The sequence below is a fragment of the Cynara cardunculus genome (assembly GCF_001531365.2).
Source record: "Cynara cardunculus var. scolymus isolate 2C chromosome LG 17, CcrdV1, whole genome shotgun sequence".
Taxonomy (NCBI): Eukaryota; Viridiplantae; Streptophyta; class Magnoliopsida; order Asterales; family Asteraceae; genus Cynara; species Cynara cardunculus.
The window spans coordinates 7,237,594-7,263,128 of record NC_037544.1 but is presented as its reverse complement, the minus strand read 5'-3'; the positions used below and the strand labels follow the sequence as shown (position 1 = coordinate 7,263,128).

At 31.5% G+C, this 25,535-nt stretch overlaps 1 protein-coding gene across 1 annotated transcript; it reads right to left on the bottom strand.

Moving 5' to 3' along the window:
- Positions 1 to 8,323: 8,323 nt before the first annotated feature.
- Positions 8,324 to 13,386, bottom strand: LOC112500587 (WAT1-related protein At1g68170-like). Its single transcript, XM_025104095.1, has 7 exons — positions 13,172 to 13,386; positions 12,899 to 12,961; positions 12,570 to 12,686; positions 10,686 to 10,953; positions 9,528 to 9,686; positions 8,687 to 8,838; positions 8,324 to 8,606 (listed from the first exon to the last, which is right to left on the bottom strand). The coding sequence occupies exons 1-7, from the start codon at positions 13,384 to 13,386 to the stop codon at positions 8,324 to 8,326; spliced, it is 1,257 nt and encodes a 418-aa protein (XP_024959863.1).
- Between the last annotated feature and the right edge of the window lie 12,149 nt (positions 13,387 to 25,535).

Below are 25,535 nucleotides of genomic sequence, written 5' to 3'. Positions count from 1 at the left end.
CTATGGGTTTTAGTTAACTTTATAAGAGTAAAGATATTAAACCTATTTATAGTGACTTGTAAAATCTAGTGACACATTTATCCATTGGAACATAACTATGCATTTGGTATGTAAACTCAACTAGGAGGAGGGGGAGGGGGAGGGGGAGGGGGGAGCTATGAGTTTCACTTAACTTTATAAGAATTAGAGGAGCGATCAAATGCAAATAACTCAATTTGTATAAACCGTACAAACCATCCTCATCCGTCGATTTCATTGTTTAATCTTATGAAATTTTTTCATTAAATTGTTTAATCTTGTGAAATTGTTTTATATAATACTTTTTTTTGATGAAGTTGTTTCATATATGATTATGAAATTGTTTCATATAATATTTAATGAAATTTTAATTAAACTGTTTCATGTATTTTTCTAAAATTAAAATAATGAAGATGATAATATTTATGATTAACACTCTCCAGAATAAAAATGATTAATCAACCTCTCATAATTACAAAAAAATGAACAAAATAAAAAATTATGATTGGTTGAATGAGGTTTGCATGGTTTGTACGAATTTGATGGTTTGTATTTGATCGCTCCTCATACGAATTAATTAAGATATTTAACCTATTTACATTGACATATAAAATCTAGTGACACATTTATTCATTGGGACATAACGGTGCATTTGGTATGCAAACCGAATTAAATCGGACATAAGAGGATTGAACTTGAGACGACTATTTCTTTTGTAGTTTTGTAATGACTAACATAATATTTTTTATTTTATTGGTAAGCTAAATCGAATATGATAAAAGTGCTAAAAAATGATCATATTGTCCTTCAATCAATTTTTTTTCTTTGGGCATGTTTTGCAATGGTAAGCTAATTTATTTTTCAATATTATATTGAAAAAGTTTACTTTTGATCACTATAAAGTATAATAGGTTGTTTGTTTTCCTCTTAATAGTTCCATTAAGAGACAACTCTGAATCGTTAAGAGGTAAATATTGTTTGGCAAAAAAAAGTCTGTCTCTTACTGGCTCTAAAACCATCTGAATGATTTTGTATCATGTATCTCTCTTAACCATTAAGAGCCCTAATTTCATTGTACACAATTACCAAACAATTATATTTCATTTTGCGATATATCATGAGTGTCTCTTAATTATTCTGACCATTTAATCATTCTGCACCAAACCATTCAGCAATTGTCAAACAGCCTCTAAACTACCTATAATTAAGCTCCAAAAAAATTCTGCATATTTTCCAATTATTATCCTAAGTACTATTGATTGTTATTAATTTTAATTATTATCAACTGATATTGATTATATGTATTAATAGTAAAGTAGGAATCAATATAGAATTCTAATTATTATATGATATTAATATTAATTAGTTGAATTATTTATTAATCATATTAATTACTTTTATACCATATAAGGTTTCGTAATTTATATAAAAATTAAAGTTATTTTCTTATTCTATCTCATAAATATTAAAACTTTGGTAATCGTTTTAATAAAAAAAATCTCTAATTTCACTATCAATTATTATTGTATTTAAAAATTATAAATTAATTAAGACATGTATAATTGATAGACTTTACTTACATTTACATCATATATAACGGTTATTTAAAAATAATTAATAACATATTTTCTTTTCAAAATTCTTATTTAGTTACATAAATCAACAATCTATAATTATATGTATAAATAAATAATTAATTCATAAGCAAATTATAAATCTTGTAATTAAATATTATATCATTGATTTTATTTAGCATCTAGTTTGTATCAATTAACATATTACATTATTAGTGATTTGTATTAATTATATTAAGTGAATTAGAATTGCTTAACTTTTTAACATGTTTTTTTTAATTAATTTATATTTTTCAACTAATTTATCAGCTAGTTTTTGTCAAACGTGATTAATTAATCAATTAGTTTTTCAGATGCTAGTTGACTTACATTTATCAGTTAAATAATTAGTTCATCAGCCAACAAGTTGTTTCTCAACTAGTTTGTCAAACATAACCTTATCATATATATGTATAAAGGACAGGGTCAGTCCTGAGAATTCGGATTCCCATGGCGTAAAGGAAAAAATTGCTCGTAAATGGTATCATAGCAGATCCTTGTGTGGGACATACCTTAAGTTGAAGAAAATGAGACCCTTAATGTCGGTTACAATTATTTCAATGAAACCATTCCCATGTCTATTGGTTCCTTGACCGACTTAAGGTATCTCGACCTTTCCTACAACTCCCCTCATGGAACCATTACTTCAGAATTTGGAAACCTCACAAACCCGCAAAATCTTTCCCTTGGAGTTAGACCCTTCTTTTACTCGATTGAAAACCTAGATTGGTTGTCTAATCTTTCTCATTTGCAACACCTTCAAATGAATGGGATTTTCCTATCTATAACCAACAACCATGGTGGTCCAAGATAGTGATTGTTTTCTTACCCATCTTGTTGAATAAACTCCCTGCAGCCTCCATATTTCCACATTTTACTAAGCACAATAAGATATCACCCCTATCATTGGTAATTTCATCCGGCTTAGTCCCCTCTTGCTCCATTAGTTGGTACAATCCCAAGGCCTCCCACTCTTAACATATCCATTAATAATTGAATTCCAAGACACAAAATCTCACAGACAACTTTCATCAAACACTTTGTCTGACTCGTCTAATTATCCACATGACATTAAACACATGAATAATGACATTATTCACATATACATCATAATTGAAACCAAAATGAATCACATGTGCAATAACCCCTAAATCTACCCGAATTAATATGACTTTGCCATCGAGTAGTAGATATATATTTTAAAGTCAAATCATCAATATATTTTAATAATATATCCATCTCTAATCTCTTTGTAGAATTAGAAAAGAACAATCCAATCTATTATCTAAGTCTAAACTACAATAGAAAAATAAATAAAACTAATCACATGATAAACAAATAAATTTAAATTAAAGTCTAAACTCTAAATATTAAACAAATAATGAAATAAACCTAACCTAATAAAACAAACTACTAAACTAGAGTATAGAAACATCAGTATATCACAAATCACAATATCACATATTGACACACACACACATATATATATATATATATATATATATATATAACATTAGAAATCAAAATTTCAAATTTCAAATTTAACAAAAAACCGACCTCGAGCCAGAGCAAAGGGCAGAGAGCCAGATACGAAAGCCAACTCGGGGTCTCAATTCTCACAGACAAGTTCGAAGGCGAGAGGCCGAGAGCCAGGGGCAGAGACATGAGACGAGTTCGATTGTTTGAGCGAGAAAGCATCATAGCAAGAGTTAAAATTCAGAAACGAGAGCAAAAGAGTATTTGTTCCATTCGTGAAGTCTAAAGCGAGGCCGAGAAAGAATGACGCCCTTGGGCTTGGGATGTGTATAGGGCAACGATGTAGGCAAGGCAAGTAGCAAACTTTAAGCCCAAATGAACCTACCCATACACTGTTGGACTTGAGCAAATGATGCCCTTGGGATGTCTGCTGCCATGGACCGTTGCCCCTCTAGCCTATTGCAAGGGCCGGCCCTAATAAAGGATACACAACAATTAAACAATTAGATAATTTTACTTACTTTATTTTGTTACCGTCAAAACCAATGTCATCATCCATCATTTTTTTACATCGACTTAACGACCATTCTTAATCAAAAAAGGGATGATGGTAATTTTCTTTTACCCCTTAAGTCCTAAAATCTCCATTGTTGATTTGGTAACCAGAATAAAATCTAGAACACTATTATTTGGTAAAGAGAATCGTTAAATTATAATATCATCACAACAATAATCTATTATTAATGGGTTTGTTCCAACAATAATCTATTATTAGTGGGTTTGTTCCAACAAAATCATTATCAAATATTCCACGATGAAGAATGAGAGCATGAGTATTGCCAAACGAAATGAAGAACAAAGACAGCTGCAAAACTTGATGCAGTGAAGAAAGAAAGAATATAGAGTGAGAGATCGAGAACACAATGTTGGGCAAAAAAGGGACAAGAATATATAAGTCTGGGCACTGTTATCTATTTGAAGCATAACCGTTAATTTCTTTTGTTTTCTTCAATGCTTCTGAATATCCTGATGGAACCAGAAACAGAACCTGAAGAACAATCTCGAAAAGCATGGAAAACTTGAATGTCCGATTTTTGTCGAGTGTGTGACGTCATTCTTAGTAACTGATATCTTGAATAAAATACGAAATTAAAGTTTCGAAACACATATACTTTGTTGAACATAACAAACTATAAAATATTTTAACATAATCAATGCTAATTAAAATACTCTAATCTAGCATGATCAGAACATAGCCCCATATTCATCGAATACAATGAAGTTTGAAAAACTAGCCTATGAAGAAGAACTTGATGGTTTTCTTTCCATCATAGAATATAGAAAGGCCGAACTGTTTATGCATGCCGCCAATACCCTTCTTAGGAAAAACATGAGCAGTGTATGGTATTTCTTCTTTTCTCAGCTGACCTAGTGTATAAGCAGCAAAACCAGTAGATATGATCAGTCACCGAGCTACACCAAAAAATTAGCTCATGCACTTATCTTTCAAAGGAATGTCAACTTTGGTGAATATTTCTTCAAACACCTAGTAGTGAAGATCACTAGCAAAATGAAGCAAAGACAAATACCATACATCTAACTTATCTCGCTGTTGATTGTAGATATGCTCGGAAACAAGATCCAGTCCAAAATGCCATTTGATGCCTACCTAAAGTCATTTCCATCCGTGCATACAAGAGTATTTTCTTTGGATCCGATAATTCTGACATGTATGGTTGCTTTTGCTACAATTAATGGTATTTCTTGAAATGATCATTCGACTAGAGAAGCAACAAGCCTCTTTCTTAATGCCAAGATTACTTCTCTTGATAGATTACGTTCTCAAGAACGATCATCCCTTTCACCTTATAAGAAATCCCAAAAAAAGATATAGAACTTGCTCTGACAATTCTGAACTTTCTTGGATCAATATATTCCTTTTATTGGTCAAAGTCTTGATCCTATCTTCTCTTCAGAGATAATGATGCAACAGAACCATTGATATCTACCCAAGTCTCACATAAATCAAAATTCAGGGAGGAACAAGACTTTTCTTACCTAGCCAACTGTGCTATAACTTCTATCCTCACAGATTCTCCTAAGGTCCATTTTAATACCTTAGATATGGACTTCTATCCTCACAGATTCTCCTAAGTTATCCCCTCAATGACCCGTCTACAGGACATTGTTGACACATCGGATCCTCACGATAATACCACTCCTATATCTCAATACAACGTTGATTCAAACTCATCCAAAGTTCTCCAGATAAAAGATTTTATTTTTATCCCTATAAATTCTTCGTTGTTTGGAGATCAATTTTTAACCTAAAACTCTACTCTCAATAATCGGATGATCAACTTCTACATTCTCATTCGACTCATTTTCTTCATAATGCACCTCTCTCATTCACTTTATCTCATCAACTTTTGGAGAGCCAAAGACAAATCACCGCATTACAAGATGCCCAATCTCTTTCTAGCAAAACACTTGAGGCTACCCAAAAACTTCAAGAAAAACTGGTTTCTAGTCGAATTCAGCGCTTTGTCACATCATGGACCATTCAACCAAAGTTTCTCAATAGGTGTCCTTCACTCTTAAGCATAGGACGTAGATAATTTGGATTGAAAAGTCTTAAGAGACCTTCAACTCATCTGTGTGACTACTGACTACCAAAGTTGATGACTTACTTACTACCTCTTAGGATGCTGAGGGGGAGAAATCAAAATCCAATCTTACCAGAAACGCATAGAAAGCAATGAAGATTCCAATTGAAGGGAAGCAAATTCAAACATCAACTTAGGGGGAGCAAATCAGAAGTCAGATTCTGACCTTAGACAAAGGAAAAAAGCAAGATGAAGAATGAAGATGAGGTTGTTGAAAGAAAAGAAAGAAAATATGATGCTTAGAAGAACCAAAGAACTTATCATCTTCATCTACATCCTCTAAAGTTCAACTATGATATACATGACTTTATGTAATCCTCTTTTGATTGAATGTTATAGGTAAAACGAAAAGTTTGTCTATATTATTTCTTAGCATGTATACCTATGTATCTAATTTACACTATCTTATAATTTGAAAGTAAAGAAAAGAATGAAAGAAAAAAAAATGAATAGAATAAAAAAAAGAGAAAAGGAAAAAAGAATCCAAAATGGATCACTAAATTTATGAGTTTAAATTTCTTTTTTTTGCTTATAAGTTTCGGTACCATTTTTTTAGGTGTTTCTTTCATGGCTATCTATTTGTATTATTAACAAATAAGGGGAGATTGTTGGTCTCAACCATCGAATTTATAAATAATACAACTAGCATCTGATCCAACACTTAGAAATAAATTATTATTACTTGTCTTAAAATACTCATATAAGATGTACAACATTAATCGAATAATATACATATGGATTAACATCCGAACCTAGAAGTTTGATGAAGTTCAAAAGCTTTGGATCTTAGTCACCTTCGGATCCATAGCTCAATAAAATGTGAGATCAAAACTTAGATTTGATTATTCTCCATCCGAACGGAAGAATCCGATTGACCTATCTTCATGGTTACTCAATCTTGTTTATCAATAACCCACATTTTATTCTAAGTTATTTTAGAATCTGATGTTCTTACTTCATAATTATTCTACAACTTATATTTCAAAATATAAAATATATGACTTTTCTTTGTAAAAGTCTTATATATTGATCCAAGAATGAAAAACATTTAACAAAATCGAAGACTAGTTGAAGTGAGGTCAAGATCGTCGCGTAAGCGGATTGGTTTATCATCTAACCGAAAGAAGATCAATACAAGATAAAGTCAAATAGTAGTCTGACAAATACTGCTATTGGCATGCCCCATTCTGTAGTGCAAACTTGTCCAACAAGTTTTGTCTCACTAACTCTTCCAACACTCATAGGGTATGGGAACATACTTAATATTTTAGCCAAAATAAGTTCTAAAACAATATTTTATTAGTGCTAATACTTTACTTACCCTTCCCTTTTCATACAAAAGGATGAGATAGGTTAACAAGTGTTTGCATCAACCACAAAGGACTGAAATGAAGAGTACAAACATACATGAATCAACAAATTAGATGAAGACACGTGTTAAAGTTGGCCATAGTAGCATTTAATGCAATGGTGACTATAAAAGATCACACTTTTCATTTGTTGCTACTCACCATTTTGGAAGAACTTCCAAGTGATATTTTCTCAGACAAAATCAGTGTCACTATCTGAAGAACCATCTTAGTTCTTTAGATCTGAAGGATTACCCTTATTTCTCACTCTTTCAGTTATTCGCAAATTTGTCATTAGTCAGATAATTTAGGATCATAGGTCCTTAGCTTCCTAACTTCTACAACATATCTGTAATTATTTGTTTTAAATACAAATATATAATTAAAAGTGAAAATTTTATTGTATTTGTATTCACCCCCTTCTACAAACACATTCTGTATAAGTCATTGTATCGCAGGAACAACAATATCAATATAAAATCTTAAATTGGGTTTCTTTTATATTTTTTGAATTTGATCTACCTATAAAAATAAAATAGAAAAAATTAGCAAATTAGAAAAATTACAATATAAAATCATTGTCTTTTTATGATTTTGAACTATAAAATATTATTAAAAAAATATTGGTAATTAATACTAAAACTTAGAACTATCATGTTATTAACAGAAAAATGACGATGATTCATACATTTTTTTACTATCACATACTAGTAAATTTTATAAAACTTAAAAGTAGAAACAAAAATTTTATAAATTAAAAAAAAATTATATATAATAAATAAACACAACATGTGAAGAAAAGGATTATTAGTAATAAAAGGAAAAAAAATGAAATCCATGGCCTTTAACCCTTGATCTCACACAAGTGGCCAAAAGGTGTTAACCATCAAGCACAACATCATATATGGTTTTTAATGCTTATATAATCTTTGTTATTTGAACCACAGGGGCCATTCCCCCTTTGGCCTTCATTGTGTTACATTCTTATTTGGTCCTTAAGTTTTATAAAACAGTCTATTATGTAGATAACGTAATGTMCAATAAACCCATTTTTCTTGTAATATACTATTGTTAATAGGTGAAATACGTTTGTCTATGACCATCATGTACTTCTTTTTCTAATATAAAACTTAAAGTCCTTTTACAACATAAACATTCAAAATAATCTAGAAATAATGGTCATAGACCCAACACATTGTTCTCAGTTCTTGGCTTCATCAATTTCTTGATCCTTATGTTTTCCCATTTCAGACTTTACTTGTAACTCGTGATCTTCATCTTCTTTTGAACTAATAGTGGGAGCTGTGTATGAAGTCCCAAGAATATTGGTGGAGGTGGTGATGATGGTTGATGTATCCTCTTTCCTAATCTCAAGTAGTTCTGAGTTTGTTGAAGACAAAAACTTAGGCGGTCTTTTAATGTCTTTGCTTTTACCCCATAGCACCATGTACAATCCAGCTATAATTATCGTTGATCCTAACACACTGTTGACACTAATATATTAACTTTTACGTCTTAAAGAGTATATCATGTGTACAATAATATACATTCATGTTAAGCTTACCTTCCTACGTGCAATTGTTCGCCCAATACTAGAGATCCCGCTATTGCTACAAGTACAACCACCAATGGGTTGAAAGACGAAACAAACAATGGGCCTTGCACTCGTACACATGACATTATGAATGTAAATGTAAGTCCTGATGCTAAAACTCCCTGTGCACATATACAAGTAAAGTTGTTAGAATCCTACATCGGTTAGATATGGATCATTTATTCTCAATATATGTTGGAACCTCCATTCTCTTTTTAAGGAATCTTTTGGGGATTAATTTAGTGGGATGCCACATATTTTCACATAAGAGCCATGATTACCGCTCCATAACGATTTCTACTTATCTAGACGCTCGCTCATCTAGCCTCTCCCGAGACTTTGGGACAATTTTGGGATAATTTGCGTCTATCTAGCCTCCACTGAAGATGCATGTTATAGTCTCACATCATCTAGACTTGAATCATTTCTCCTTTAGATATGTTGGACAACCCTTCTCTCCTCAAGTGCTATTTTAAAGTATAATCTAGTAGGTTCCATATATTCCCACAAAATCAAATATCCGAAGATTCGCATCAAGCAAAAAAAAAATCAAAACACACATTAGCAATACCAAGAGTGTCACACACTGGAAATCAAATGATAGCGATGGAAAAGACGTCTCAAGAAAGCCATATAATACATCGAATATGATCAAACCATAAAAAAAGTATCACTTAAGTTTTTTCCCCTCGAAAAGGTCAAAGCTCTTTAGCTACAGAAACACATTATTTGGAAACATGGTTCAAGTCACAAATAACAATTAACGAATGAAAAGTATGGTATTAAGCTATGTAGGTAAAACATTAATTACCAGATAAAGAACTGTAAGCAATCGAATGTTCCAACCGAGCTTCCATTGGCTCCATCTTCTCTCATTACATATAGCAAAAATAAAAGATTGTATGAATCCAATCATGCTTATTAGAGCCGTGCTTGAGTAATCGCATGGATACCTCTCACTCATCTTTGCCTGTATTACATCGCATTACAGGATTCTAAACGTTTTAGTTTATGACTTGATTTGTCAAAACAAATTAAAAGTTATTTAATATAATAAGCTTATTCTATAAATTTAAAAGTTTCACGATTTAAATAAAAATATTGATCATTAATTCAAACTATTGGTGATTTCAATGTAATAATTTGTCTATTTTAATGAAATAATTTGTCTATAAGAGAATGATGGGATTGCTACTTAAACTATAACACGAGTTATTAGTAGGTGTGGATTGTATACTACTACAAGTAGTTAGAACTTGAGACGCTAGATGGAGCCATATGGCGAGGGTCAAGGGGGTCCCTTGTGGGGTCTTAGGGCAATGTCCTTGGCAATGGTTTCGCATGTAAGGGAGCAAACACTAAGGATTTTAGTATGAGGCGGTTGTCAGTTGTTATTCATTAGTGTTTACAAAATGTAAACACTTGTGAATTAAGTGCCTCCAGAGTTAGTATTCTCGAGTGATGGGTCATTAGCTGATGATGGATTACCTATAGTGATCGACATCTGCTGATGGGTTTATTTCTGACGGATGTTCAACTCTGATGGATTTATCTGTGACGGGGGACTAACTCTAAGTGATTAGCTGATGTACATCATCATATGATGATGGTTTTCTACAAACGAGATTGTTTGTTGATGAGTATTTAGCACATGGGTGTTTCAATGATGAGTTATCAACTGATGGGAAGTTCACCGTAACTGCTTTCATAATCGTCCCTACTTATTTCCAGCCATCATTTCCGGTTAATTGGGAGTTCTTCTCAATGTTAATATAGAAGCGGTTACATTCTCTTGGTTTATAAGGTAACGATTATAATTAAAATCATAGACTGCATATTTATAATTATCCCTTGAGTTAATTCCATGATACAGAAACAAATTTAGGTCAAAAAAATATAATTTAAAAAAAAACACAAACTTTCAAACAATCCGAAATTTTATTGTTTCCCAACACAAACAAAAGGTTACCTGTATAATTAAAGAAAGTGACATAGAAAGGATAGCAGCTAATGACAGTACAGAACCAATGATGTGATCATTGAAGGAGTTTTGGTGGGTTGATGCCACGTCTCCAACTCTGGGTTGAACTCGTTTAGGCAAAAGGTGGAAATGCGTTGACCAGATGTTTATCGATGGACCTTTATAGAAGGTGAGAAGCATAGCTCCTCCAACTCCCATTAGTGTTCCAATCACCTTCGCTTTCCCTCCCATTTGACCTAAGTTTACACTTTCCAACCTAACCATCAAAACCCTACACATATCAGACTTCTGTTGTTACTTCTTGAATTTGTAAACCAGTAATAAATTATAACTTATAGAGTACTTAAATACTCTTAAATCAGTCTCTTGGTGACAATACACCATGATATATTACAAGAATCAAGTATAAAGATCAAAGAGAAAGAAAAGAAATGCTTAATTATTTTGTAAGTATTATGATAATCTTTAACCTGTAAGCTCCTAAACCTGCTATTGTCATATGTTCCTTTTTTCTACCAGCTATTCCAATTTGTTTCTATTTTCTATGTTGTCTGTTTGATGTTTCTTTTTTCTATCAACTATTCCTATTTTTTATGTTATTATCTGTTGGTTATTGTTATCTACTACTTTTATTGGTTATTTCTACTAATTTATGTTTCTTTTATTGTATGTCGGATATCTTCTACTTCTTTTATATTCTTATTTGCGTAACTATTTATGTTAGCTATTGCTACATGCTTGTGCTGCTATAGTTGGTACCTCTTTATTTATACTAAGATTTTAAAACTACGCTTATTTTTTATACATCTCGACTCCAAATTACGTGATATATATCAAGTACCTTAATTTTAAGTACAATCATTATTGTAAAAAACAATAATAAAATCTTAAGCTATAACTAATAACATGGACTTCCGTTTGTGAAAATTAATGGTTTTAAAATTTTTTGTTTTAACTCTAAAAGTTTAAAATTATACAAGGGTATGAGATTGAAACCTAACTATATTTGATGTTGGAACGAACGGAAGATGTAATGCATAGAAAATGATATACAAGATAATATTTGTTTGAAAACTATTATTGATGATTTTACGTCTACGAATGTTTAAAGAAATTATTTTATATGAATTATTAATGTTTCTTGTATCCAATAATGTTTTTGATGATAAAAATATCATTTGTGTAGATTTTTTTTCATACTATACTAGTTGATGATGATCCTTGTTGTTACAATGCATTTTAGGCATATAAAATGTTAGGAAGGGATATGATCATCTTAATAAGTGTAAAAAAGAATTTAACATTCTAAATTATTAACTGGAATCACCAAAAGCAAATAATCGACTACATATATATGTACGTAGTCGGTAAAAATCATTTACCATAACCTTATGGTATATGTATCATCTCCTATAGTGTTACTGTTTACCAAATTCGTGTGCTTATATTTGGGCAATTATTTGGTTAAATATCATGAAAAACTAAGAAAAGAATACTTATATGTGAATAATTAAAATAATTAGTTTGAAAATGCATATGTATTCTCATATGAATAATATATGACGTTAATTTACATATGCATCTTTAAAAATATATTTTTCGAGTTTTTTCAATGATTCACATATGTACATTACGTTAATTTTTTTTCTTTTTCTTTTTTCACGATATTTGGCTTCTTATTTGATCCTCCACTATCGACAAAACAAAATCTTCCACACCTTTTCAAATGTTAACTTAGCAATTGTTGCAGTTTCTCGTAGATTAAAGAAATATACTAATTAATACGTACGATCAAAGTAGCATATCTCTGAAGTGCAAATTTATATATATAACATAAATAACTTAAAGCCGTTAGTATCGAATGGTATTTACCTGAAGAGAACGGCTAAGATGAAGGTGAAAGGAGGGATAAGATTGGAAAAAGCAGCAGCTAATGTTGGCGAGGTTAGGATTACGCTTTCCGCATACATGATTAGTGCCATAGGACCCCTTTGATATTTCAATCACAAGTTAATATTTTGATAGCATAAATGTTTTTGTTCAAGTTCAATTACATGAGTGTTTCAAACATACACATTGTGTGATCACTATATTTAAAATGCATGTTTTAAAACATTATTTAGAAGAATTTTGATAAAATACAAATTAATTAAGTAGCATGTTACTTCTGGTATATAAATATAAGTTGCTCATATATATACCCAAATAAAGCACAAAGAGCAGCTTGGAGGAGTATCGTCCATGTTAGCTTCGGTCTTTTGTTTCTGCACCAATTATGAGGAAAAAAACTAGTTTAGATTCGAAGTGACTTAAACTTTTATCATTACCATTTTTAGGTAATTAATGAGTAGTAGTACAAGAATATATGGATATCAATTGGAGTCACTGAAGACCATGTTTAATGCAGGCTCCAATTAATTGTAATTTATCTGTGTACCTAAACTGTATTATTATGAAAAAACGAAGATAGGTACCTTTCCACTAAGAGAGCAAGAGGAGCCACCACAATAGAAGCACATAAGAAGCGATAGGTCATCAAAATGCTCAAATTCATTCCATCATTTCCAACAAATATGTACAAGATATTGATCCCAGCTGATATCACTTGCGCTATTATCATCATCATCGTAGCCTTCAATCCCTGTACTCGACTCCATAACCATCTTGATCCACATGTCGATTCCCCCATCTTCTCAACTTTCCGTAGCTCCAAATTAGAATACAATTAATTACTGATCGAAGTGTGAACTTAAGCCATGTATTGGGAATACACACAAGTTTATATATATAGTAGCTCAAGAAAGCTAATTTAGTCAAGAGAATGGTTGTTTTACGTTCGCATCTTTATTGAGTGAAATGAGGAAGTCTTAGGTGGGACGTATGATCGATCACAAGAGTATGACATACGCTAAATTTAAGAAAGAAATGAGAAAAACGAAAGGGAAATTAAATGAAGGTCATCATCTTGTTATTAGAAAGTTATGCAACGAGATAAAAAAATTTGTGTGTATTTGATGATAACAATAATGTTTTACGACATCTTTTACTTTGGCTATATCAAAATAAATGTTAGCTTAATAATGTTGATATTTTACATACGTTAAAAGTGCATCGTATTTTGTTGTTCAAAAAACGAGCGTAAAAAATCTAAACTTTCTTGTTTGAATTAGAATCAAAATAGAGTTCCTCAAAATAAGAACAACGTGCTCTTATGTATAATTTACCCTTAATATTAATAAAGAAACAAGGTACAAGGACAAGAACTTCGTTTTCTCTTATATCCTTTTCTCGTAAAATGCCAACTAGTTTATACAGATTCTAGCCTGTGCATCTCCCTCGTTAAATATTATACGCTATATATAAATATGTTGGAATTTAGGTATATGAAACTAACTTGCACGTACCTGAAAGGGATTGAGTCATGCATGACAGATATAAAAATTAGTAACCATCTTGTTTTTAGTAATAATACGTGAAAAGTAAGATGATTTCTTGAATTGGAGGGTATACATGTGTTTATTGCAAATATTATTTTATATCTTTTTTCTGTTTTTGATTTCAAGCGCACAAATTAAATATGTTAATAAGACGTTTCTTATAATATATTGCGCATCTAGAGATCGAATGATTCTTTCAAATAGGAGGAAACTAGCTCATACTCATTTATTGGGAAAAGAAATTAGAGAAAAATACTGATTAAATATATGATTTTTGAGAAAGGGAATATGTAGAGAGAGACGTTGAAATTCGTGAGAAGTTAGCGTAGGAATGTTATAATAAACTAGTGTATGCACCATGCGTTGCGTGGTAACGATTTTTTTTTTTGTCAAGGAATATGTTAAATTGTAGTATAAGAAACACAATTTATTAATAAAGTAATAAAATACAATATAAAACAATGAATTTACTTAAAATATTTTAGATATAAATTATTTGTATTGTTAGATTTTTTAATATGAAGTTTATCAGGTTTTTTATTCATGGATGGACACTCGACTATTAATTTAATATTCATCATAATGTAAACTTTGTTGGTTGAAAGGTCATATATAAACACAAAATATTTTTCACTTATGAAAGGATAAAAGGTATGAAAGGTAAAAGGATATACTCCCCCACGAATCTTTTACTTCAAACAAAAAACAACAATTACTAGTGTGTTGCAAGGAGATGGTGTTGTCTCACTCATGTAATGCGAGAAAGTTATATATGAATCTATATGATGTGATAAGTTTACTCGTAATGTGTTTATTAAGTTATTTGACTATTTTGATGAGCTAAAAGAAGTTGTTTTTATTAAATATCGTTTATTTGTTTCTAATACAAATATGAGCTCATAAATATTTTTTTGGTGATTATTCACCCTGTAATAGCATCAAAGGAATTTCTCACTAGACATCAAGGTTTAATCCTCATTTCGGTGTTTTTGAAAAATGCATTACAGGTCGGACTCAACCATAAGATAAGGAAAATGGGAAAATGGGAAATTGTGAAGAACTATATTCATCTGCATGGAATATTAAGGATATCATGTTATCTTTTGTATTTGAAAATTTGTGATATTACAAGTTTTGTATAGAGATTTTGTGAAAAAGTTGTTAGCTACTTTGTAAGTAGCTTTTGTAGATAGTGAGACCGAATATGTAAATCATATTTTTTGATATATGGAAATATATGTTTATATGCAAATGTGATCTTGGGATGTTACATAATTTTAATTATTTTTCTCAATCTGATACATTACCGACATTTGTTAATTAATTAAAATCCACCAGTAAATTTAATATAATTTATTTAATCTTTTAAATTTATTGATAGATATTAAATAATTGATTAATTATTTAAATGAAAATGTTTATATAAGTTAAATAAATTATAATACAACAGCGTACGTATCCTTATGCAATTTAATTTTTAAAATTAAAACCATTTTTTATTAAAGTGGATACCGTCACTATCAAAGATCTAGAGGAAAACTCCCGAACATTTGTTAGATGTGTCGAAATATTTAAATTTACTGAGGGATACCGTCGGAAATCCACTGATAATCTAATCAAACTTGATATTTAATAGTTAAGAAAAACATAATTTAAAAAAAATACAGTAGCAGATTTTCGACAGCCTGAATCCACCGGAAACGTCAGATACGCCGGAAAACTAATTTGCGATGACCATGTTTCCAACCGGGAAATCCGCCAAAAACCTCGTTTTCTGGTGAATTTCCGACAGATTTTTCCTTCGGAAATGCCTTGTTGTTTAGTAGTGTTCATCCCCATCCATATTGTTTTCAAAAACCCATTTAGTGCTACGATGATCATGTTGGGTGGTCAAAAAAACCAGTATCTAAACTTTGTTACAATTAAACTATAACAACGATTCTTCTTGCATGCATGACACTGATCTAGCTCAGATCTTCAAGGGCTTCTTTAACTTTCTTTTGCTTGATGAGGCATAAAAAAATGGGCGTACAAATGTCTCAAGTACCATTTCTAGTTCAAATATCACTACAACAAAATTGGACTTATGTTTAAGCATCTTAATTCAATATATTATAGGACTCAAGTTTATAAGACCAAACTATGACGAACAATAAGTTTATATAAACATCTTTTTTATGTGTTTTAACAAAAAAAATTTGGACGTCTTTAAAATAAAGTATCACACTAACATTTTATAGGATGCTATTTGAAAAATTGTCTTATAAACACAAGTATCTATGCTATCTTATTAAGCATCTTTACTCAAAATCTTAAAGTCTTAAAATTTTAAATACCCAAAATACCCTTAACTATAGAACCTTATCCTTTACCTTTACTTTTTCAACCCTACTCCCCTCCCCAGACGCCGGCTCCCCTCCCCAAGACGCCGGCTCCCCTCCCAATACGACGATTGGGGCATTTCTCTCCCTCCCAAGATGACGATTCAGCATATTAAAGCGAGGTTCCAGACAAGTCGTCCCTCTCAATCTTCCATCGTTCCTCCATTGTTCAATCGTTCATATCATCGGGGAGTGAGTGTATTTGATTAGAGAGAGAATAGTTTGTGATCAGCAGTGTTTCCGGCGAACTACGCCGGAAGGAAGTAAGAAATATACAGAAAAGATGAAAAGGAAAAAGAAGGGGGGGAAAAGGAGAGGGTTGAGAGAAAAGGGAAGTTTGGTGACAATGGTGAGTATTTGTAGACAACACCAAATGCGGCAAGCCCCACTCCACCTCCACGGTCACTTTCTCTCTCTGCAAACTCATTCTCTCTCATAGTTTGTGCTTCCATCGTTCAATCCATCTCCATCTCCAGGTAATTATCCATCTCAATTGTTCAAAATTTTCACATACCCATTAGGGTTTTTGAGTGGTAGGAATGCTTGCATTGACCTCATGGTTTAATTTATCACTTCTGTAGAATCGTTGCTTGAAACCCTAAGTCTATTGAATTTTATTATAGGTTGTCAAGGTTTTACAATAAAAATGAAAATTAAGGATAATTGTTGGAATACGTTTTGTTCACCATGACCACCTCTCATCAAACACATTACTAGAAACATGACCATCAAAGATATAACATCTAAGAATTTGTATCTTGACATACTTCGTCATCGTTTTTTCAACAGTGTGATTTAGGCGAGGGATTTAATGTAATCGCTGATGGGAACATTTTTATAGTGATTATTATGACTTGAATAAAGAGTCCATCAAAATACATTTTTAAGGGGGCGTTTGGATGTTCGTTTTGAAGTTCATATTGATTGTGTTGAGGTCGAAAAGCTGTTTATATTGAGTATCTTGCAATCTTGATATCATATACATGTTGCCTTGATAGGTTGCATTTATAAATACATCTTTACTTCTCTTGTTATGCTACATGATTATAAATTAATAGTATGTTTCTATATGATCGTTTATCATGTTTTGCATATGTGTTTGGAATATATATTGATGAAATTAAATAAAGGGCTTTAGTTCACAACTTTGTTTAATTGTCTGACTTTACATTTTCACATAATTTTACTAAAGACATTGTGTTGCTTTGGCTTCATTTTTAACTGTGAATATGGAGTTTTGTAGTAGTCCAAATAGAGAGGTTGCATATTGATTTAGGAAACAATGTGTTATCGTGCGTAAGCTTTCATGATTAGTTTGCGTCTTGTATGTAGGTTTCGTTGATACCAAAGAACGTGGTTCAAATATCTAGATTATCGTTCTGGTTTTTCTATATTTTTTATGATTCTTTTGTTTAGCATTATGGAGTTGCCTTGGGCTCATCTATGTTTCCCTTGCTGTATGATGCACATTATGTAGGTCTTTTTTGGTGGACATGGTCACCTGTTAATATGGTTTGCCGTAGAGTGCATGTGTCAATTGTTGAAGATGTTTTGGTCTATCTGTTTTTATGAATTCTACTATCCTCTCATTTTATCTCATTTCGTCCTTGGGTGTTTCTGGTACTTCTATATCATTTTTCTTCTTGGGTAAATCAGATGTGGAAGGGTAGTTGTTTTTCTGCAGGTTCTGATCTAACTGAAGAAGATAGCTAGCGAATCGTTGGCACTTGTATTTTCCTCCTTGACACTATTCTTTTAATCTCTCATTTCTGAATTGCCATTGTATGTAAGCTTGCATGATGAGATTGTGCTTTGTCTATATCTTCCATTATCTTAAAGACCTCTTTTGCTTATTTGCTAATAGGTCTACAAAAGCGCATTCAGGTCAACTGGACCATTGTCTTTCCTCGACGATCCTATGACGCTCAACTTATAAAGAAGGTATAAGCTCCTGTATTTAACCGCTAAGTGTTATGATAAGTTGAAAAACATGTCCTTCCAACCCTGCACAAGAGTAGCTTTATACGAGTAAAGTTGAAACTATGCATATGGAAAAGGGGAATATGCTTTATTTTTGTATCATTTATACTTCAATGTTCCTTTGGCTGCTTCAGTTGAAATTTCTGCTAAACTTCTTCTACTGGATATTTGAACATGGGCTTCGTTTTGTTGGTTGTACTTCCAACAAACTAGAATAGGGTTACATGATTAACGATATGATCTATTAAATTGGTAAATAAGTATGGCTTGAAAGTTCAGATCAAAGTACTGAAAATATGAAATGGAACAGATGAAGAAAAAGAGTATCTTTTATATTATAGAACACATATTTGTAGTCTTTCGTGCATCCATCTATTAAACATGCCAATGCACCATATTCTCGGGAAGGAAAGTAAAAAGAATGAAAACCCAGATGTAAACTATTTATTCTCTGTTCTATTTTCTTTCTTCGTCTAATGCTTCCCTTTCTCTTGTTGGCTACTTTTCAGAATCATTCCTAATGACACTATTCCATTGACTTCTCCCCCTTTTCCCCTCTATTACTGCTATGTAATTAAAAGCACTTATGGATTCTTAGACTATTTGTTGACACTTCACATATGAATATTGGTTTTATATGGTACAAGAATTCATGGGTAAAAATCACCTTGCATTGAATGTCTTGTGGAAGTATATGGAGCTGGTAAGCTACTGCTTATCCTCGAAAATAATGTTCCGGCCCTTAAACGTGACTTTTGAATTGAGATAATGTTCCACAGTTATAGACCCTTAAATGTGACTCTTGCATCAATTTATAATCCAAAAATGCTGAATAATGCTTCCACATTTTGTTGTTAGCCGCCTGATGATATTCTGCTTATGGATTTTGTCTGATAGAGATCTTTTCCTCTGACTGAAGAAGAGTACTTGTTAAGGCTTGATGATGTGGCAAATACGTTGAAATGTTGGGGATTGGTTTCTCATATTCGGAACAGCCTCGAAAAATCGAAAGAGTGACCACGGATTGGAAAGGTATGCCTTGGGTCGTATATACTTATATATAACCTTGTATTCCCTCCATCCAAAAATTCAAGCAATTTCCATTTTGGCTGTCCAAAAAGTAAATTTTTTTGTTATGATTCAAATTATTTACTTGATTTTTCGTTAGCAATCATTATAAGATATCTGTGACATTGATTTTAGTATCCAAGTGTTGTAAGCTTTGTTTTATAAACGACATATAGAATATTTGATTATTAGTCGAAGAGTCTGGTTAAATTACGTCATCACTCAATGGTTATAATTGCATTATTTTGGAGAAAACAATTATAATCAAATCTAACCTTCAAATATAATTACAATAGAATCCTCTATAGAAAAATTAACAACCAATTAAAAATATAAATTACATTAAGGGGAGGTTGGGTAAGCAGTTGGTTCATGGTCTGTACCTTCTGCTATAATTTCAGCTGGTCTAGGATGGGGTCCTCAGGTATAACTACCAAGTGCATTGTCTTTATCGATAATGTTGTTCGCCTTTTTCTTTGGGATAATTTTGCTATACATGTCCTTGTAGTATGGTCTGTGGGAACAGATAGGAGTTTCCACAATGTGTAGCTGTTGGGAATCAAGAACAATTATATATGTAGTGCCATTTCATTGATTGATTAAGTTTTATAGTTGTTATTGACTAAATAGAGTTTGATGTACATTCTGTTTCAATAATTAGTGATGGGATAATAAATGGCTATCTTATGGTTTAATAACCTCTCAAGTCCCACTCCCATCTTGCATAAACAATGCTAAAACAACCTTGGATTTTGTGGAATGTAGAAGGTAATTTGTAGACTCCTTGGATAGTTTGGTATGGATGTTTTCATGGTGGCTATTAAAGTGGAGATTGGACTATGGTGCAGTTGATCTAGAGGCGGTAGGTGTTGATTTTTGGTCATTTTGATTAATTAGGATATTGGTTTCTATTTCGATTTGTATGAGATAATTTATTTATTTTTCAAATGTATTCACTAGAAATTTGTTTCTTCCTTTATTATAATTATTTGGACAACATAATTGATTTTCATGCGTGTGTTCAATAAAGTTCACCTCGATTTTTTATTTGTTATATTGTACTTGATTACATCCCGTTGCATCAGATGGGTACTCAACTAATAGGAATCGAGGTTTTAATATTTCTAAGGGTTCCCTTAAAAGATCGAATGTTTGAATATAACTTTTGTACTTTTTAAAGAATAATTGCACTAATTTTTAGTTGTAGATTTATTAGAAAATTTGACATTCCGCCGCATTGCGCGGGCATACTACTAGTCCTATAAAAAAAATGAGTTTATAGGAAACTTCTTAAAAGTGTCCTATAAAATAACTAGTACGACAATGTATTTAAAGATCATCTTATAAAGCCTGTTAAAATGCTTAATTACCATTATCATATAAACCTATTGTAACACTTTTCGATAAGACGTTTTATAATTTCCCCACTTGAGTCCTATAAAGTATGTTATCAGGACGCTTAAACATTTTAAGCGTCCAACAAGTCCAATTTTATTGTCTTGTATATTGTTACAACTAATTCCCCGATTAGTTGGTAGACCATGAGAAATAGTTCATTTGAGATGTCTAAGGGTGTGAAGAGTAGCCTGGTAATGAGTAACACGAAGACAACTTATGGATTGACTCAAGAATTGGAAACAGTTTGTGATTCGTTGATATATTATCCATAAGAATTAAATCTGTAAAATCTAAGTATATATATTCGACCTTCCCTTTTCAACAAATACTTGTATTTGTCATCCCATTCGAGTTCAACACGACTAAATGGTGTTTCTATGTGTTAGATGAGAATTTTGATGGGAACGTCTTATTACCTTTCTATGTGTTAGATGAGAATGTGACGTTTAATGGGAACGTCTTATTACCTTTCTATGTGACGTTTAACGGGAACCATAGAAAGGTAATAAGACGTTTAATGGGAACCATTTTAATCGAAGTGTTGAAAATGTGACGTTTAATAGGAACGTCTTATTACCTTTCTAAGTGTTAGATGAGAATTTTTGTCGAGTTAAAATGGTTCCAAAGTGGATCCCTAAGGGGATTTTTTGTATGGAAAATCTCAGTCCATGCGTATATGGTTTTAAATCAATTTCCTAAAAGTTCATGTATGTATGTATTATATGTTACACAATGACTGATATATTTATACTAAAACAATGAGCTTACCTTGTGTTATGAAGAAATTCAAAAATTCGTAAAAACAATTTTTTTTTGGGTATTCTAGACGTGTACATAGTCTGTCATGTGGGCATGCAAAGTTCTACGTAGACTTCCGCTTGTTTCCGTAAAAGCAATAGGAAGTTCTTTTCAAGAATGTCTTTGTTGTCTTGCATGTTATCTTGAGTTATGAATTGTCATGTAAAGTTATAAGATAATGCAAGTTCATCTTAACTGATTATTACTTGTTAATGATGTTTTTCTATGTCATTGCAAACCTAATTATTGGAAACATAACGAGAAACATGTGTTCACTTCATGTGATGTAAAAATGTCATGTTATTTGATATGTTAACTATGTTGTATAATGTTATTTGATAGATTGTGTATCTCAAATACATGTTCACATGCTTCTATGACAATGAAATGCAATGGTTAAATGTTTTGTTCGCTTTAACATGTTCATCTCATTGTGTGGATTTAAATCGCCTCTCTTGTGTATGCTTTAAAATGTTGCAAACATATATGCTTGAGCTTAGTTATCGCCTCATGATCAGCCTTTTTTAGCATGTTTTTATATATAGTTGCAAGAAATGTGGAATTTGACTAATACTTCATTAATATTTTTATGTTATCCACATGTCTTGATATATAATTCTCGTGTTTCATGATTTACATGTTATATGAGGATTACGTGACATTAATTGTTGTCTCTCTTGATCTTAATCTAAGTACACTATGATTTTTCTTGATGTAGTATATGATTTTGCTTGAACTAAATGCTCAAACCTTAAGGTTACCATTTTCGTGTTTTAAGACGCTTGTTGAAGCGTATCACCGTGGGTGAATTCTCGTTCCAATGCATTGTGATGCATAATAAGTGAATGTGAACTTCGTCTCGTTGCAATGATGATGCAAGATAAAAGGACGTATAAGCACTGCTACGATATGAGTAACATATGGTATGAGAATGTAACATTTGGGAATTACTAAGGTATGATTTTATTGTACTTAATAGAAATTGTTGTTGTACATATTTTTTTTTCTCTACATTGGAAGTTTGGAACTAATCATTTTTATGAGAAAGAGAATTGAAATCGGTAAAGACTTCCAAGACAACAAGAGTGGTTCTATGAAGTTCTTAGACCTTGTGGCGAAAAGTGAAATCTAAGTTCTTAAAATCCTGTGAGACGATGAGTTTTGCTTGATTGTGTCCAATCATATGTGCTCATCAGTGACGCCTTCTCAAAAGTCACGCGTCTTTAAATGACGTTAAGGTAACTTTTGACGTTTACCAAATATTTGGATGCATGTTTATTCTCAAAAGAATAATTCTTATGCATGCTTATGTGATTACTTGCTTACTTCTCAAATGCTTAATTGCTATATGATTCATTTTCTCCTATGCAACACGATGATCTTTTACAAGAAAGTTGAGAAGTTGTTTTGTGCTTGCTTGTTCTTGATAATTGATGATATTTCAACCCTAAAAAAACTTTTTCCTCCATAAATAAGAAGTGGTTATTTTCATGTTTATATCTCTCAAGTTGAATGTTGAGGCATGCTTTCATTGCTTAATAAATCTTTGGCATGCTTAAGCTTTATATAGTTGTCAATTCATTGAATTTCTTCAAACTTGAGAACCTTGAATGGGCAACATTTAAACCACATGTTTTAAAATAATGTATGGTCATGAAAGTATTGTTTTAAATATTTCATATTTATCAGTTGATGAGTTTGAAAGAAATATTTTTTAAGAAATCGTATTTGTATGGGGATCTTTACAAATATATCTTGTATTGTTTGTAATCTCCATCGACAACGTTTGTTATACCCATTATGGCTTGATACATCTTAAAGAAGATTGGTATATAAACTATGAGCTCGTGTTTTTTTAGAATTCATATCATTCCCCTCATAATTGATTAAAAACTCTATCATCTCATAAAAAAGGATTGTTGAATACAATGTTTTGTATTCAAAAATTGAAGTTTGCAAATTTTTGGCATATGTGATTGAATCTTATATAAGCTTGTCACAATGTTCTCTTTATGGTCATCATGTAACTGATTGATATCTATTTGTTCAATTTGTTACATATGTGAGTTGAAATCCTTTATTTTCATTCTTATAATATATATCGTGCAAGATAATTAACGAATGATGTAGAAAATCTTTAGTTAATTTGCAAAGCTTAAAATTAAGTAAAACTTTTATTGGTTTCATATTGTTGCAATTTTAGCACCATAATTCTTTAAAAATAAAAATCTCATGCTTCGTCACTTAAAGAAAATTCAATTATGGGCTTATGCGTGTGCGAGTAGAAATTTTCAAAACTGTTGATTGCATGTTTGAGGTATATGCGGAAACATCGATCCGAATGGCTTCCCTATCTTGTGTAGGATTGTCCAATGTGAGTGAAGTGCAATCAATGAGGATTTTGGCTAATTATGTCATTTGCATGAGAATTACATGTTGCATAACATAAGCTACATATTTGAGAATTAAATGTCTTAAAAAATGTGTTATATGGATACTTTGTGTAATGCAAGTATTTGAAAATTCTTATTGGTTTTAATGTTAGCATTCTTATCGGTTTTAATGTCAGGTTGTCTACCCGTATGTGTTTATGCATGATAATATGTGTTTACATGCTCTTTAAAAACCCTAGACTGATGTTTCGCTTGAGAGGAAGCATCTCAATAGGGGAGCATTATAAATTTCCCTTGTCTTTTTTAATTATTAGGGGGAAAGAAATTGAGTGTAGTTCTAGTTATTCGTCTTCTTTGTCATCATCAAAAAAGAGATTGTTGGTGTTCATGTGTCACATCTCTATATATGTTTTAATGATAAAAAGACAAGTGAAATGTTTAATGGATTAGCAATTCTACTTGATGTGTATATTTTTAAAATATCGAGAATCAAATAAAGAACCGTGTTCGGTCAAATAATATGTGTTCACTTGATGTGTTTTTATAAAAAGTGGATATTCCAGACAAAATTCAATAGTCTTCTTTGATCATATTTTTATAAAATAAATCAAATATTTTTTAATATAAACCTTGGAAACATAAAAATCCAACTTTTCTAACCTCATCGTGATGTTAAAAAATCATATTTATAATGATTTGACTTTACCTAAAACTGAAAAAGTAGCATTTACATTGCGGACATCCATTTGGTCAATGCGAACCTCCACTATAAAGTATTTCTGATATGACAATACTTTCAATGGTAGAAAATCAATTTTTTTCCTGAAAAGTGACAATGCAGATGCCACTTGGTGCATAAGGACGGACGTCCACATAGACCCAAAATTTCAAAAAAAGAAATTAAAAGCTAGGGTATTTCTCTAACTTTTAAAACAACTCTTTGGGATAGTTTTAGCCTGAGAATTCAGATCCTTCTCTCTCATCTTCCTCAAGAACATTTACATGTTTTTCAAGTTTATGATTTGATTTTATAAATAACTACATCCATGTGAGAGATTATTACACCACCACTTGAGCATCATTGTAAGTTCTTTATATTGTAAGTGATGCGAGTTAAATACTTTGTATTTCCTAATCTTTATATTAGAGTTGTTCATTTACTTTTTTTATCCTTACAACCCATAACACCCATGGTTGCACTTTCAATGAGGTAACCGTCTGGGATGAGAAGAGGGTTAAAAAGATCAACAAAGAAACTTTTTGTTATATATGGATGATTTCATTAAGGAAAAAAGGTATAAAATACAACTAGGTGGTAATTGTTACTCCTAAAAATAAGCTAAATTATGTTAGGATCAAGGATCACAATAATGTACCAATTTT

What these genes read in the sequence shown, in the direction of transcription:
- LOC112500587 (XM_025104095.1), bottom strand. Translation starts at nt 13,386, where the DNA reads ATGGGGGAATCGACATGTGGATCAAGATGGTTATGGAGTCGAGTACAG. An exon ending in CTTGCTCTCTTAGTGGAAAG is followed by an intron (nt 12,962 to 13,171) that starts GTACCTATCTTC and finishes TAATTGGTGCAG; the next exon opens with AAACAAAAGACCGAAGCTAA. An exon ending in CACTTTCTTTAATTATACAG is followed by an intron (nt 9,687 to 10,685) that starts GTAACCTTTTGT and finishes GATGTAATACAG; the next exon opens with GCAAAGATGAGTGAGAGGTA.